Source organism: Lonchura striata, chromosome 3 (assembly GCF_050655825.1).
Source record: "Lonchura striata isolate lonStrDom1 chromosome 3, ASM5065582v1, whole genome shotgun sequence".
Classification (NCBI taxonomy): domain Eukaryota; kingdom Metazoa; phylum Chordata; class Aves; order Passeriformes; family Estrildidae; genus Lonchura; species Lonchura striata.
Window position 1 is genome coordinate 7,457,727 of NC_140705.1, and position 16,180 is coordinate 7,473,906.

Here is a 16,180-nt window from a genome sequence, read left to right on the forward strand (position 1 = left end):
TACAGCAGGACTATAAGAGTGGAAATGCCTTGTGGCTTCTCAGTTGAAGTCTGTGTTATTTCGTGTATATTAGTTACTAGCACTTGTTTAAAAATCTTTGCCTGCAGGTCAGTGTGTGAAAACTGATTTACAACCATGGTAATACAGTTTGTAATGTATGTGGGGTTGCTCCTCATTCAGACTGTAACTAATACAAGTAGGTGATAAGGAGGAATTTATAAAGCATTGTGGTACAAAATATTAAAATTAACTTGACTAAATTAGCTTTCAGTTTGACAGTGTTAAAGCATTTATTTGCATTTTCATACCAGTGAGCCATGCAAGAGGGAACAAGAGAAGTAGGTTTTGCTTTGGCTTCCCTCTCAGCTGTAATTGTATCATTTAACTGCTGATAACTGATTTCAGAAATAGGCTAACAGCTGCCACCTTCTCATCCTCTGGCATCCCAAACCCCAGCTAAGCTAACCAGCTGATACTGTTTGATGGGCTGCTAATTTTTAGCCAATTTTCACTAACTGGCTTATTTGCAGCATAATGGAAGCTTCAGGATTGCTGTGAATGTTTAAGGACACTCTATACTTAATCACATAGTAAATAACAGAATTTTTGGATGTGTTTTGGAAGCAGTCAGCTGACAGAGTTAATTATATCTGTGAGCAGAACAGCAGCAGTTGTTTCCTGCTCTGCTGGGCTCTGCCTCTTGGCTGCACATTCAGCAGAATCCAGCACAATGCACTGGCATTTTTGGCAGGACAGAGTGGCTCAGAGGCACTGCATGACCCCCATGTGCATGTCTGGGGCCTGTTTGAAGCATTGCAGCGTCCCTGAGGTCTGTCTGCACCTGTGTCTGCACCAGTGCAGCTGCATCATCACAGGGCAAAGTCAGCTCAGTTCTGCCAGGACAGAGTGAAAATGTCTTGGTGTGGGCACTGTCCCTGTTCAGGTCAGAGAGCCAGCAGGTGATTATACACAAGGTACCCTGCTTGTTTCATGCTGCTAATTCTCTTTCCCTTGTATTTCTCCTCCTGTCCATAGGTTGATGAAAAAACTGTAGGAGAGCCTGGTTGGCTTTATGGGAGTTTTCAAGGACATTTTGGTTGGTTTCCGTGTAATTATGTAGAAAAAATACCAGAAGGAGAAAAAGCTTTATCTCCTAAGAAAGCCTTACTTCCTCCTACAGTATCTTTATCTACTACCTCAGCTGCTTCGGAGTGAGTTGTTTTTGTGTTTGTGTTTAAATTGCTTTTTCTAAATTTAGCTGGCACATAATGTGCTGTATAGTTTCACTTGGTTTTAAAATATAAAGGCAGAAAATTTATTGAAGAACCTTCTTAAGGGTCTTATCTTGGAAAATTTAAATATTTGATAGTCTGCTTTGCATTGTAAAGAATATCAGTTTTATCGATATTGAAAAACAAAAGTTCTCTGCTTGAAGTAGTTTCTAAATAAAAGTTGTAATTTCATCAATATGCCTTGTGTTCAATTTGCAGACCACTTTCACCAAGTAAATCTGCAGAAGAATCTGATTACCAAAACATCCCCTTTTCCAGCCTGAATGTTAACACAGCCTGGCAGCAGAAATCAGCTTTTACTCGTACTGTGTCCCCTGGATCTGTTTCACCTGTTCATGGACAGGTACCTTGTGCAGAACTTGATGTATTTCAGATTCATCTTAATGAAAATGACTTAAAGAAAAACCAGAACACCACACAAGTTTGCTAGTGCTGGGTGCACTGAACAGGCTGGAGGATAAAGAAGCTCATCTAAATATTCTTCTACTGTACATTAATGTAATTCCAAATATTTTCAGGGACCACCGAGCAAGACCACTCATCTTTCATAATTTTAAAATAATTTTCACATATAACTAGACACAGAATATATTTCTAACAAATAAGAAACTGATGTAAACCAAGTTATTCAGCCATCACCTAGCAATGAATTTGCTTAACCTTCAATAAAAGATATTCCAGTGTTTGTTCTTAACAGCTGGGGCAGTGTGGTCAACCAGCATCACTTCTGTCTTACAGGGGCAGCCTGTAGAGAGCCTAAAAGCACAAGCACTTTGTTCTTGGACTGCAAAAAAAGATAACCACTTGAATTTTTCAAAGAATGACGTTATCACTGTCCTGGAGCAGCAGGAGAACTGGTGGTTTGGAGAGGTACATGGAGGAAGGGGTTGGTTTCCAAAGTCCTATGTCAAGCTCTTACCTGGGAGTGAAACCAAGAAAGAGGAGTAAGTGTGACTTTTGTTGTTTTATTCAGCAGTTTGCAAAAAGAGGTGGTTTAGAGTGCAGAATTCTTGCAGTGCTTTAGTGTGCAGACCATAAATGCCATTTAGAATTTACACTCTGTCATTTTAGGCTTTTATTATTTCATTCTGGCAAGCCGAGTAATGTTGGGCTCACTGCTGTGTAACTATAGAAATCCTGCTAGGCTGAGTGCTGTGAAGCATCAGTGGCTATTGATTATTCATCAAGTGCCAGACTTTTTGTTCATTAGCAAGTCTCCTCCCTTGCAGTGCAGTTGCATTCTGCCTCTGAAGGTGCCAATTTAAGTGACCCAAAACTAATTGTAAGGCTCTGCACAGAGCAGTAGTGTGTTTTTCTTCACTTGAAAAGATTATTATGCCTGTTATAATGCTCCAGGGTAACTGTTCAGGTAAAGTCTGGTCACTGTGCTGGGATGGCTGCACCACTGTGTGTAAATTGTTCAATTCATGCATTTTGCTAAAACTTCTTAGAAATTCTTTAGAATAAGAGATTTTAGTTAGAATCTTTAATTTTCTTCTTTCGAATAACATAATTTATGAATGTATTATCACATTATATTTTTAAGTGATGTGCTCTTATAATTATATATATTAAATATCAGTAATACTTGGCACTGTTTGATAGTCAGGGAAGTCTTTGTAGTTAATTCAGAGACAGTACCAGCTCTGATATAACCAAAGTGATCTTAGTCTCATGTGAATTGAGAGGTTTGCTCTTGATTAGCCTCTTGGTAACACAAAGCTTTTCTTTCTCCTTTTTTTCTGCAGACCAGAAGTTATTTATGCAGCTGTAAACAAAAGGCCTTATACCCAGAGTTACACAGCAGGAGAGGGTAAGACAGCATGAAAAATGCCAACTAATGCTACAGTCTGGTTCTGCTTAATGACTTGTAAATATAGTTCAGCTTGTGAGGAGTTTCTGAGCAGCACTTTGAGTGCTTATCCAAAACACACAGTGCAAATGTTTGGCTGTTGATACAAAAGTTCTAAAATAAGGGAACTTAAGGTTTACATAATTCAGGTTGAGCATAGGCCTATGTTCTGTTATTAAGACTTTTGCTCAAGCATGAATATATTTCTGAAAACCCATGAGCAGAGGTCTCTTACTGTGTTATGCTGTTCTGTAAATATATGAGAAAAAATTTATCTCCTGAATGCGGATCATTCTCTTACAGTCAGTAAGGAGTAGAGAAAACAGGTATTACTGGAGAAAAATTTCTAGTGTATCTCCACACTTCCCTGATTATATTTTAATTGCAGCTGTGTTTTTTCATTACAAAGTTATGAACCTGTAAGAGTAAATGTGAGTACAGTCAAGCAGGTGGACAGGTCAGTTCACAGACTTGTGAAGGTGTGATCCCTGTTGTGAACACACTGGAGAATGCTGATATCCCTTTATCTGGCTCTGGGATCCCTTGGTGCCAGCTGAAGCTGTTCTCTCCTGTGTGCTCCTTGCACAGAGTACGTTGCCCTCTATCCGTACTCGAGCTCCGAGCCCGGTGACCTGACATTCATGGAAGGAGAGGAGATCCTGGTGACCCAGAAGGAAGGGGAGTGGTGGACCGGGAGCATCGATAACAGAACTGGAATCTTCCCCTCCAATTATGTCAGACCAAAAGATCCAGATGTGAGTTCAGAGTCTGAGAATTAACAGTTCTCAATGTATTTTCTCTCAATTTTACTCTGCTGGCACCCAGCTCTTACACAGGGATTTTGAGCAGAGGTTAATATGCTTGACAGAAGAGAAAATTCTTAGTAGCTTAAGTGCTAAATCAGAACTGTAGCCAGTGTCACACTGCCTCTCTCTCTGTGTAGAGGATGGTGTTTTGTTAAATATGGGTTTAAAGTTAAAATCTCCATGTGCTTTTACTGTACTGGTTTTATTGCACATTAAAGGTGGTTGTTGTTTTGTCTTTGTAGGCTTCTAGCTATGCTGGCAAAACTGGAACAATAAATAAGAAACCCGGTAAGTGTGTGATAACCTTTTAACATTTAAGGCTGTTTCTTAAGTTACTCTGAGCATTTAGGTTCATGGCAGTGTTTTAATGGTGGCTGATATTCTTAGCTGCAAGTTGTGTACCAGGATATTTCTGTGGATCCAGCTCTTACTGCAGTGAAAAAATAACAAAGGCAATTACTGCTTTCTTTCCAGAAATTGCTCAGGTTACTACTGCCTATGCTGCATCAGGAACTGAACAGCTCAGTCTTGCTCCAGGACAGCTGATACTTATTCTGAAGAAAAATGCCAGTGGATGGTGGCAAGGAGAGTTGCAGGTAATTCAATAAATAAGTGATTCAAGGAGGAATAATTGTGACTTCATGAATAGCAAGGAGGTGCTCTCGGGTTTAATTCAAAGCCCCTAAGTATAGAGCTATATAAAAGCTGGTCAGAAAGTCATCCTGTATAAACCAAAGGGGAAGAAAAGCTGTATGATAGATTTTTTTTTTTTTGTTTGCTAGATTGCTTGGTTGGCTTTTTTAAACCTTGGGTTGCTGGGGCTTTTATGGTTTTTTTAGTCGATTTTCTTGGTCACATAAAATAGTAAAACTGTCGATTAACAGACAGGAGGAGGAAGAGACAAGTTGACAGTTATTTAATTGGTTAGGATTTAATTGGTGAAACATTAAACTGTAAAGTTACTCTAATGAAAGAACAGCTGGGTTTGGAAGTGGAGTTGGAAGCTTGTTTAATGTAAAAGTGCTGTTCCCACTTCTTTCCCCATCTAGATTTAAGAAGAATGTCTTGTTAAAGTGCCCTTGACCTCATTAGAATCTCTGGATATGATGCATAGGTGGAATATTCATAGAACAAATTTTCAGACCTACATTTGAGTTGTACTCTGAAATCTCACTTAAAATTTTTGGATGGACATATTAGGGTGCAGCTTTATCTGAATTGTGTTGTTTTATGCTTTAGTCAGATTTTCATCTTTTGAGATTAATTTATTAGCTGTTTAGAAGCCTGACCATTTCTCTTTTGTTGGCAAAACTCTGTGACATACTTGTTGCAATTTTTTCCAGTCTATGGACTATTCAGTTTTTCAGTTGTGTAATAACCATTATAAACATTTACAGGCAAGAGGAAAAAAGAGACAGAAGGGATGGTTCCCTGCCAGTCATGTGAAGCTGCTGGGTCCAAGCAGTGAAAGAACTACATCAGCTGCTCCCTCAGGTGAAAAAAAAAAAGATTTTGTATTTAATTTAGAATTTTATGTAACTATTTCAAATGTTCATGCATCTGTGAAGGTCAAGCATCCATCTTCTGGCCTTTTTAATTTTGATGATTGCTCTGAAGAGCCATTCTCTTCTCTTTTGGAAACTCTGTGTTTCCATGTGCTAGCAAAAATCTTAGAGCTAGCAAACATTGGCAAACCATATGGAATTACATGCACTGCTCCTTACAAAGAGGGAGACTAAGCAAATTTTCAGGTTATTTCTAGATTTTTCCATTTGAATAGTTGGGTACAAATGAGGTTATTTCAGAGAAAATGAGCTTTTTTGTTTCTGTGTGCTTAAATTATGCTGTTCTCCACAGCTATGAGCTGCTTATACAACAATTTCCTGGGTTTTACTGGACAAAACTTCCCTGTGACTAAAGCAGCAACCCATGATTAGCCAATGCATGTTTCCTCTTCTCTGCAGCATTTCCCCCACAAGTGTCTGCAGTAAGATAACCGCTCACTCTCTTTTCAGCCAGTAAAAGAGAGAAGGATACTTAATTACATTTTAAAGTGTTCAGAAGGCCAGTAGATGCAGTCCATTCATTATAAAAGTTCACAGATATATAAATTGGAAATAAGAATTACTGGCTGGCTCAATTTTAAAAAGGTAAAAGAGAAGACAATTCTCTATCAAGATAAAATCATCTGGCATTTTTCTCATGCAACAGTGCATGTGAGATGGTTGTTTCTTTCCTGTGATTTTGTCAAACACTGAGAAAACAGTTTTAATACTGGTGTGACTCCATTCTGCTCTTCTTTTCTTCTCAGTGTGCCAGGTGATAGCCATGTATGATTACACGGCGAACAATGAGGACGAGCTCAGTTTCTCCAAGGGGCAGCTGATTAATGTGCTGAACAAAGATGATGCTGACTGGTGGCAAGGAGAAATCAATGGCGTGACAGGTCTCTTCCCCTCAAACTATGTGAAGATGACCACAGATTCCGATCCAAGTCAGCAGTGTAAGCAGCCTCTATTTTTGATTAATTTTGTTACCTCATTTCAAAGGTGTATTGCTGTTCTTTGTGTTTGGAATTTGGAGTTCCAGGCATCAGCTGAATCAATTAGTACTTCAAGTACTCTTTATTTAAATACTTTATTATAGTACAAGGTACTTTAAACCCTTTTCTAGTTAACCAGCAAACAACTAGCACATTATCAAACAGCCAGTGGAGGATAGCAAGAGTGATGTAGGATGAGCTAAAAATACTGGATTAGGTAGGAGTTCTTCTTCCAGCAAGATTCTGATAATTAACATGGACTGGGAAGCAGTGCAGGCACACTGCAATTACAGAACTTGCTCAAGTTTTGTAAAATAAGGAAAAGTGCTGTAGTAATTTTAACACATGTCAGTTATGTAAAAATACCCATTAAAAGGATAGGAAAAAGATTTTGGCATTAGCACGTGGTCTGTCCAGTTCTAAATATGCTTGTCCTGGCTCCCAGCATTCCAGCTGTCATCCAGTCCTGAGAAACAAGATATATGTCAGGACATAGGTTGAGGTGAAAATTACCAGCAGCAGGCTGAGAACTGAATCCTAAACTGTACACCTGACAGTCAACATCTTCTTTTTAGCACAAAAACACAGTAATGGTTTCTGGTGTCCCCTACACACACCCTGTTTTTTGCCCCCTGTTCCCAGAGAAAATCCTCCTCCCAGAGAAATTTAGCACAATTTTTACTCTCCGCTTTTTATCCTGTGATTAAACCAACTTTTACATCAGCCACAAATGTGAGTTTGGGTACACACCATGATGCCAGAGTTGCTTCTTTGACATGACAGGCCTTGTCCCTTCACTTGCTGTTTTCCTCTGAACAATGTTTTAAGTTCTCTTGGAATAAAAACACCCATCTGGGAACCTGGCCGAGCCTCACTCTTATTAGTCTATAGCTACTGCAGGATCAGTCTGCACTTCAGATTTGATCACATAGCGTGTTCTTACAGAAAAATTCACAGACTCATAATGAAGGTACAGCTTGGGTTGGAAAGCTAAAATATTTTCCCTGGGTAACTTGCTATAGTTCCTGGGCAAAAGAGAGTGTGCACCATTCTTGAGGTTTTCTTTTTAGCTAAATTACTTCTGAGCTCATATTTTTGGTAACACTTGCTTCTGGCTTTTTTTTTAAATGCCTTTGGCCAATGTGGTTGGGATGTCAAAGACTTCTGGATTTAGATTGAACTTAACATTCTTTGATTAGACATAGCCAAATCGTGAAAATGGTCCTCTGAAAGCTTTAATTTGTTTGCAAATCTCGCTTTTGAAGAAACAATATAGACTGTACCAGGTGGGCTATAAAATTAAGATTCTGGCTGAGTATTAAAACTTAGGAATTTTCAAAAATGATAGAGGTAACAGCTTATCACATCATGTGTGTTATTTCAAGTTACATTGTTGAATGTGACAAATGCAAGGTCATCACATAAACCACTGATTTTCAGCAAAAGCCATGCTAAGACCGCGCTGTAATTAAAAACATTCTGGATAATGAATAAGTTTTTCTCAGTGTTTGCTGGTACATCATTAAGTTTTCCCTCAGATTTCAGTGATGTGAAATAAGAGTATTTCCATCCACATCAAACTGGCTTTTGACAAACTATAATGATGTGCAGATGTGCACCATGTCATCTGTACCTGGCCATTAAAGTTTTCTCTCATCACTACTCTGTGAAGTAGCTCTACAAAATCCACCTACTACCAAACAAAGAGTATGTTGAGTTTATTCTCATTTTTTAAAATTCTCTCAGGATTTCAAGCTAAGCTAAGTTCCATACTGGTTTTGTGCTGGGATTTGCCACTCGGTTGTGATATAGGCATTTGGAAACTTAAGGAAAAATCCTGTCTCAAGCCCAGAGCCTGCACAAACCCAGCACAGCTCAGTAGCTCTGTTCAAATACCATTTCCCAGATTTCAGCTGGGCTGCTGCTGCTGGTCAGTTGTGTTAGCAGTAAGCCACTTCTCTGTACCTCTTCTGTAACCAGAGGAATGTTTAAATGTGTCCTGAATGAACTTCCAAACTTCCTTGGGTTTCCTTACAATATTTTTGGCTCTTGTTTAAACAGAATAGAAAAACTATCACAAGTATTCTTGAGAAATCACTCAGGAATTGCCCCATAGAAATGTTGATGTGGCCCTCTACAGAACAGCTTTGAGATATGAGAGAATATAATTTTAAAAATGCCTTGTTGCATTTTAAAGAACTGCTGATCTGAGTATTATAATGCCTGTGTTGAATAATAACAGTTTTTCTCACTGTTTTTTCAAGAACAAATATAACGGTGTTGGAAAGGGAGGAGGCAAATTTGGTTTACTCAGATAGGTTTGTGGCTTAGGAAAATTCTGGTTTTCCCACGGATCTAAAGACCTTTGTATCTGGAGTCTTTTCTGGAGTTATTAGTTGTGGCTGTAATTGCAAACTTTCCTAGCAAAGAACTGGGGTCAGTGAGATGTCCCTTCTCTTAACATGCTGACTTAGCTCTGCGAACAGAGCAAAACAGAACAAAACCAGAACTTTTCCTCTTGGTGTAGCTGCACATCCTGGCATAGGACCCCTGCAAAGAAAGAAAGAAAAACAAAATTACTTCAGGGCATTGTATGTTTGAGTGTTTGTCTCTTAAACATGTGGTGATTGTAGAACACAGGACAGTTGAGTTCAGTGGTGACTGTAGTGGTGGTTAGACTTGCTCCTGTTTTAATGACATTTTTAATAGCCTCTTTTCTAATGTTTGCACAAAAGCCATCATAAATAATAAAAATACTCAGCAGGTTTTAAAATAGATTTAGAATAAATCTTTGAGTGTTTGCATAACCATGCAGGGTGAGGTCTTTTGTGTTGCCAGTACCTGTCTAGTGCCAGGTTCTCTTCCCATCCTTTCCAAAGTGTTTGTAAGGAAGGTAGGCATGGTGCTGCTCTTACCACTTCACAGTTCTTCCCAGTAGCCTGGTCTGGGGGATAATTTTATTTTGGCCAGTCTTCATCTGCTTTGCACATGGAAACTTGTTCTCTTATTATTTGTTGGCTTTTTCAATGAGATAGTTTTTTAAGTTTGTCATAAGTGGAACCTTTTATTTTCTTTAGTTGAGATTTTCTCTCCTCAAGTAAATCTCAACCATTAAATCTCAAGGGTCAGGTCTTTCCTCTGTTACCAGGATCGCACAAGGACACATCTACCAGGTTCTCTTCCCATTCCTCTCAAGGGATGTTTAAGGTGGGGTTGGCAGGAGAGAAGTGTAAGGAGGGAAGACTGCTGCTCCAGCTGTATCTGCATACTTGGTTGCTAAATGTCTTCTAGTGTTAGAGATCAGTTCATCCCTCAGAGATGTTCTTACTCAGGGCTGGACAGCTCAGCCAGATGGAGACACCTGTGCTCCATGTGCAGAGGGGCTTCTGGTTCATCCTGAGGTGTCTCATCCCATGAGACTCCCAGAGCTGAATGTTGTGCCAGTTCTTTCTACTCTAATCCACATGTAATGACTGTTCTCTGTTCACTCTTTCTGCTTTCCATAACCCAACACTGCTGCTAATCCTCACACATCAGAGTTACTCCTTGGGGTGCTCAGCCTGAGCTCCAGGTTGTTGTTTGTAGTAACATCTCTAGAGCTACCTCATTTTTGTCTTCCCCAAACCTTACTTGTAGATGTGACATGTTAGAGACGTGAGGCAAATCCTGCAGCAAGGATCTTTATTTCCAGAAGTTGATTTCCATGCACAAAAGATCTTTAGTAATTCCTGTCCACACTATCAGGTGGATGAAGCTGACTCGCTTCCAGGGGTGTTCATAGTGAAAAAACAACTTCTGAACTGACGTGCTTGTGGGCAGTGCATTTCTGTGTCTGTATGGACAACACATTCCAAGTTCTCTATTTCATGCCAAGTAACTTCTCTTTGTGGAGTAACAGTTCATGGTAGCAGTGGCTTTGAGGTGTTGCTTGTTGCAGTTCCATGCTGATATTTTAACACATGAGGATTAATGGTTTATTCTAAGATTTTACTCAACAGCTCCAGAAATTTACCTCTTTTACCAAAGATCAAATATTAAATCAATCCCTTAGTTCATAGTGACACAGTGACTTTGTATTTCTAAAACTATTTAGTGAATGTCAGTCAAGCTTGAAAACACTTCCAGGTTGTCTGGGGTCTGGAATAGTCTCTGGATTGCCCACAAGGTGTGTCCCTCTTCAGACCATGTAGCCCTTGAATTCTGAGGGATGTGGTACCTCCTGTTCCATGGACACATAAAATGAGAGGCAAAGTTTTAATTTCTTTCAGGCTCAAACAGAATTGAACAGGTTAATTGTTATGTGCTGATATGAGTAAATTCCAATGAGATTCTTCTTTACAAGTTTAGTTTTATCTGATTTTCTGATGTCCCAGTAGAAGTTTCTCAAGAGAAATTTTGTTTTTGTAAATGTAATGTTTACAGAAAATTTTTTGACATCTCAGGGAATTTTGCCATTGCTTTTAAAAAACTCTTAGGGTTTGACCTTGAATTGAGTCTACATGACAGAAATTTTCCTTAGGAAGAAACTTTTTCTTTAAATGAATGAGCTGCAGGGGTTTTCAGAGTCAGCAATGGCTGGTCCCAAGTACTTAAATTTGTGTGTTTGTAAATGTGAAACTGCAAGGGTGGAAGCTTGTGATGTCTGTTTTCAGAAAGTTGAATGCTCATTATTCCTTTCTGACCTTTTTGGTGTTGTTCTGTCTTTGTCCACAGAAGTCATATGTTTCACTCTTCAAATTTATGTTCATTTTATCCTTCATTTTTTTTTGTGTTGTTTTTTTTTTTTTTAGGACCCAATGTTGTCTTCCAGTGTGAAAGCACCTCAGAGACCCACTATCCAAGTTTGACTAGCGTGGAGGCAGGGTGGCCAGCCCTGCTCACGTGTCTGACACAATCCTTTTGCTTCGTTTGAACGTTAGATCCAACCAAGAAATTAGGTTTTTGCGGGTTTTCTTCTAATCTACAGTTTCAGTGGATTTGTAAAAGCAGAAAGGATAGTGGGTCTTTGTGTGGCTTTCACTGCTGTTCATTCTTGTTTCCTTTAGTATTTCCTTTGGGATTGATAACTATAGTCATTAGCATGCATATCAAGTATTGTTTGCATGGTGGGATTGCAGACACACAAAGACCCACTATTTGCACAGTTTATCTGAGCTGTTTGGAACGGGCACTTGTGTTCTTTTAATGTTGTAATGTACATATTTTGCAGAATTAAAATGGTCATTGATTATTGTTCTAATGGACTTAATTTAATATCTTACATACTGAGCTTTTCAAATTGGTGGCCTTCATGGCTCACCCAGAAACAAACCCTACCTGTCTGCTGCTGATAGTCACTGTGATTACAAACATGCTACAGGATCTAAGGGTTAGATCTGGTGCACTCCATCCACCCTTTTCACACCCGTTTTAACAGGGGAAAGAACTAATAGGTGTAGAGTGGAGGATATTTTAATGTTTTTTCTTCCTTCACAGTAGTTCTACAGCAGGAATTCAGGTTTATTTGGCTCAATACAGTCTATCCTTAAACAGCCTCCTTCCTCTAAATTCTGATCATTCATATTTGCTTTCAGTTTTGGCAAATGTGCTTAGTTGCTGCAGTAAGTACTTGCACAGCCTCTGTGTGACCAGGCCCTTCCCCTGCCCCTTCTTTTCATTAGATAGTTCATGGTACTGAATTATTTGTCTCTGGCTGTGGTCTGCAGTGACATTTAAAGTACTGTCTTAAAGCTGTTGCTCTTGCTCCTGGTAAATAGTGCAGCAGCCTACTGCAGAGGTAACCTCAATGAAGAGGTGTTGCCAGGAAATAGACCCTAAGAGAACCTGGAGTGAGGGCAGAGAATTTGGGTTTAGGATGGAACTGTGCTCCTCAGCCCACAGTCCTGGCTTGTTGAAAATGCAGTGCAGTATGAGCTGCCCATGTTTTACTGTAATGTTTGGAGGGAAGGAGGAACTTGGAACCTTGATTCCTCCTTAAATAAAAGGATTAATGTGATTCTAGACTACTTCTCTGATTAAATAGTTCTGTGCTCTTGTAACAAGAGAGATGTCTAGACACAGTATTTAATTTAGTTGGTTTCCTGAACTTGGTTATGAAATGGCAAAGGTCACTTATGCAATCAGAAATGTTTACAAAACAAACTGCTTGTTTACTATATAGACATATATATAGATTAATGTTGTGAAGGTACTATCAGGAAAAGGTTAATCCAATTGCAGAGATTTAAAAGCCTTTCACCAAAATCCAATGTTATGTATTTATATCCTTGATCAAATAATGTATATGTGCCCTTTAGTCCAGAGATGTATCTTCTGTGCAATACAGACTACGCAATGTGCCTACAGAAAACTATAAATGGATTTTAATTCTGGATGTATTTTGTCTGAACCAGTATTTTGTTACAGAATGAAATAATGTTGTAGGCAAATAATATGCTAGATAATCCTTTGAGTATTTCAGATTACTTGATTTCCTTCTGAAACCACATTTTAAGTGTTTCTACTAAAATACACTACTCACCCAGAATTGCCTTCTCTGAATTTGTCTTGGAAAGCCTGTTTAATACAGGCTGAAATGTGTTGTGCTGCACCAGTGGCATCGAGCAGTCACGTACTGTAGTCTAAGGATTAGGTGATCTTCTAAATTATATAATTTCTAAAAGGCAAAAAGGCAGTGTTATCTGTGGGATTTGAGCCACGCTGACAATCAGTGTTCAGTCAGTTTTCCTTGAATGCCAGAATACTACTAATTGTCTTTGAAAAATTAAAAACAACTTCCCATCCTCACTGAGGTATTTGAGGATATACATTTGTGACATTTTCCAAAACCAACTGGCATCCTACTCTTTCTTAATAATTTTTTTTTACTGCTACATTTGGAGATTACAGTACTGTTGGCAAAGTTTTACACAGGTAGCCCTGTGTTGTTGCATAGATATGAGCACTGATAATTACTGAAACCTCTGCCCTGAAGACTGAAGAGTATTGAAGTGAAGAATTTTGTGCTTTCACAGCTATCTTTTCATGCTTCAGTATTACCTGAGCACACTCTAAATTCCTTTAAGTGTAATAATAATTATAATAAAACACAATAATGCTGATTGAGAGAGACATAGTCCCTGCCTTCAGTATTCACCTGTATTGCAAAAGTCTGCCTAGCACAGCTCCAGCACACTTGCCTGAGAGCTCTGCTCTCCTGCACAGTGGTGCAGAAATAGTTGGATACATACATCAGATCATCCAAAGGAGAGACTATGCCAAGGATGTATTTACAGCAAGACTATTTAAAAAATTCTGTATCAATGAAGCAGTGTAGCTATTGGAAGTTGCATTTAAATCAGACTTTTAAAAATTATACTTTGTCTCTGGTTGTGTGCAATCCACCCCTTTGTTGATAAAAGACCTTAGAGTTGAATTCAGCTGGTTATCCCAGCCAGTCAAGTAAAATCACTCTTATTTGGGTGAAAAAGGTTGGCTGTGGAACTGAGGAAAACTGAGGTGGAAAACAAAGTCCCTTGTTGAACTCATGCTTCCCAGGCAAGAGCTGAGAGTCTAAATGTTGCTGAGAGACAGACAAGGTTAAAAAGTAAAACTGAAGCAAACATGGAAAGCAAAATACGCTGTTTGCTGTTGCCTGCAGTGTGGTACTTGCTAAATGTTGTGTCCTGTGGGCCAGCAGAGAATAGGGCCCCTGGTGTCACTGGGGGTGAGAACCAAACAGTGCTGCAAATGCACAAGAACGAGTACCAAAATGCTATTTCTGTAACTCTCTGGTGTGCATCATGAACTAACAAACTCCAGAAGCCCGGTTTGACACAAGCTTAGTTCCTGATCCAGGGCTGGATCCATGCAGGAAGGTTCTGTGCCACCGCTGGGACCAGAGGCAGGACTGGGTGTGTGAGGAGCCTGAGGGCTGGGAGCACCCAAAGCGCTGTCTACACGTGGTTAATGGTGCAGTCAGGAGCAGAAGGTACAAAGCACCATCAGAGAGTTACACACTAATAACTGAAACATCTCCCTCTGGTCACTGAACATTTCTGCCATCTCAGAGCTTTGTCAGATTGTATTCCTGTGAGATTCTCGTGGGCAGGGGTGGAAACACCTGTAAATAAGTCTGCTGGTAGGCATGCCCACACTCCTTGGCCTGCAGCAGGAGCTGCTGCAGGGTCATGCTGCTTCAGTGTAATGAACTCATAAAACTGCTGTATTCTGGTGTGTGCTGCCTTAAAGCCCCTCCTTGTTTTTCCCAAGCCGAGTGTCACGTGTGGGATGGTTGTTGAGACATGTGAATGCAGGCTGTGCTTAGCATGAGGCAATTGTTCACCTTCGGATCTGAACAAAGTTGTAAGATAACTATGCAAATGTATTTTATTAAAGGGACACATAAAAGGATCTAGTTTGTGTGTTGTGGTTTTTTGTCCATCTGGAGAGGATTTTTTTTATAGCTGAATAGCTTGGAATGAGCATTGTGTCACCTGTGATGGAGTGACTTGATTTTGCTTTACCTCTTGAAAATTGATGAATAAATTTCCTCTGTTGTAGCACAGTATCCTGTGTTTACTTATTAGGGAGATTGGATAAAAGTTTTTATTATTTTTCCCAGGGCCTGATGGAAACTGCCATTTTCACAGTAGCAAATTTCTTGTATTAATTCCTTTTGTGGGTTTCAGAGGCTGCTGGTGGCTTCAGGAGTGACAGGAGTGTGTTGGCCTTGCGTGTGGCTGCAGAGCTTGCACCTGGCTGTGGTGGTGTCCCCTGATGCCATCAGCTGCTCTCTGGCTATACTGAAGAGACTGTGCTAGTGCCAGCCCATGGTCCTTAAGGGGACTTGTTGCCTTTCTATGGCAAGCTGGGAAAATGGAGACAGGAAAAAGACCCCCAACCTTTACCTGTTTTTCCCAGCCATATCAGCTGGCTTCAGAGTCAAACAAACAGAACAAATAAACAACCCCTTCCAAAAAAACCCTAACCCTAAACAAATATTTAAGACCATCAAGTCCAATCATTAATGCAGCACAAATAAACTAAATCTTGAAGTGCCATATCAATGCTTTTTAGTACTTCCAGGGATGGTGGCTCCACCACTTCCCTTGGCAACAAGCTTTACAACCCTTTCCATGAAGAAAGTTTTCTTAATATCAAATCTAAACCTCTTCTCTATCCCTAAATAGTCTTCATTGGTCACCCAAAGCAGTTCATGTCTCTGGTGTTGCTACATCCTTCCAGATGAGTGCCTGAGCTCCTGTTGGAGGGTTGACATGTCTTTTCAGAGCTGTCATTTTTAATGGCTTTTTTTCCCCTGTCCATTGAGTGGGTAAGTCTGTTGGGAAAATAGTGATATATGTTATTAATCTGTCTTTCATGGGAGGATTTCCTTTCTTCAGAAACTGTCCCTCTTCCCTTGAATGGGCTCATACCCAAAAAGCCAGTAATTGGTAAGGTATTCTCCTCCAGACTCCCATGTTTTTCAGGGCTTTAAATCTCCTGCAGAAGAGAGCATCTTTTCACTGTGAAGCACAGTAGTTTTTCATGCAGGGGTAGTTATATTAGCAGGAAGAAATTCTCCTTGTTCAGGTATATTTGGAAAGTATAATTTTAAATACAACTCCAGAGACTGGGATTTCCTGCTTACAAATACTCCAGGTTGTTTTGCCCTGGCAGCTGCTTCCTTAGCTCAGAGAGCAGGATT

General features: G+C 39.6%; 2 protein-coding genes across 19 annotated transcripts in view; one reads left to right on the top strand and one right to left on the bottom strand.

Moving 5' to 3' along the window:
• The window catches only part of ITSN2 (intersectin 2), a 79,524-nt gene that overhangs the window by 51,637 nt on the left and 11,707 nt on the right, over positions 1-16,180 (top strand). For all 16 annotated transcript variants that reach the window (XM_021529772.4, XM_021529771.3, XM_021529776.3 and 13 more), the window contains 9 exons: positions 1,036-1,211; positions 1,491-1,635; positions 2,031-2,236; positions 3,041-3,105; positions 3,733-3,899; positions 4,193-4,238; positions 4,425-4,546; positions 5,348-5,444; positions 6,262-6,453. In XM_021529772.4, coding sequence (XP_021385447.3) covers positions 1,036-1,211; positions 1,491-1,635; positions 2,031-2,236; positions 3,041-3,105; positions 3,733-3,899; positions 4,193-4,238; positions 4,425-4,546; positions 5,348-5,444; positions 6,262-6,453 — 1,216 coding nt within the window. The remainder of the gene's footprint in view (positions 1-1,035; positions 1,212-1,490; positions 1,636-2,030; positions 2,237-3,040; positions 3,106-3,732; positions 3,900-4,192; positions 4,239-4,424; positions 4,547-5,347; positions 5,445-6,261; positions 6,454-16,180) is intronic.
• The window catches only part of FAM228B (family with sequence similarity 228 member B), a 31,006-nt gene continuing 21,399 nt past the window's right edge, over positions 6,574-16,180 (bottom strand). For 2 of the 3 annotated variants that reach the window (XM_085574478.1, XM_085574480.1), the window contains exon 8: positions 6,574-9,042. The gene's annotated coding sequence lies outside the window, so the exon portion shown is untranslated. The remainder of the gene's footprint in view (positions 9,043-16,180) is intronic. The other variant, XM_085574477.1, reaches the window with a different exon arrangement.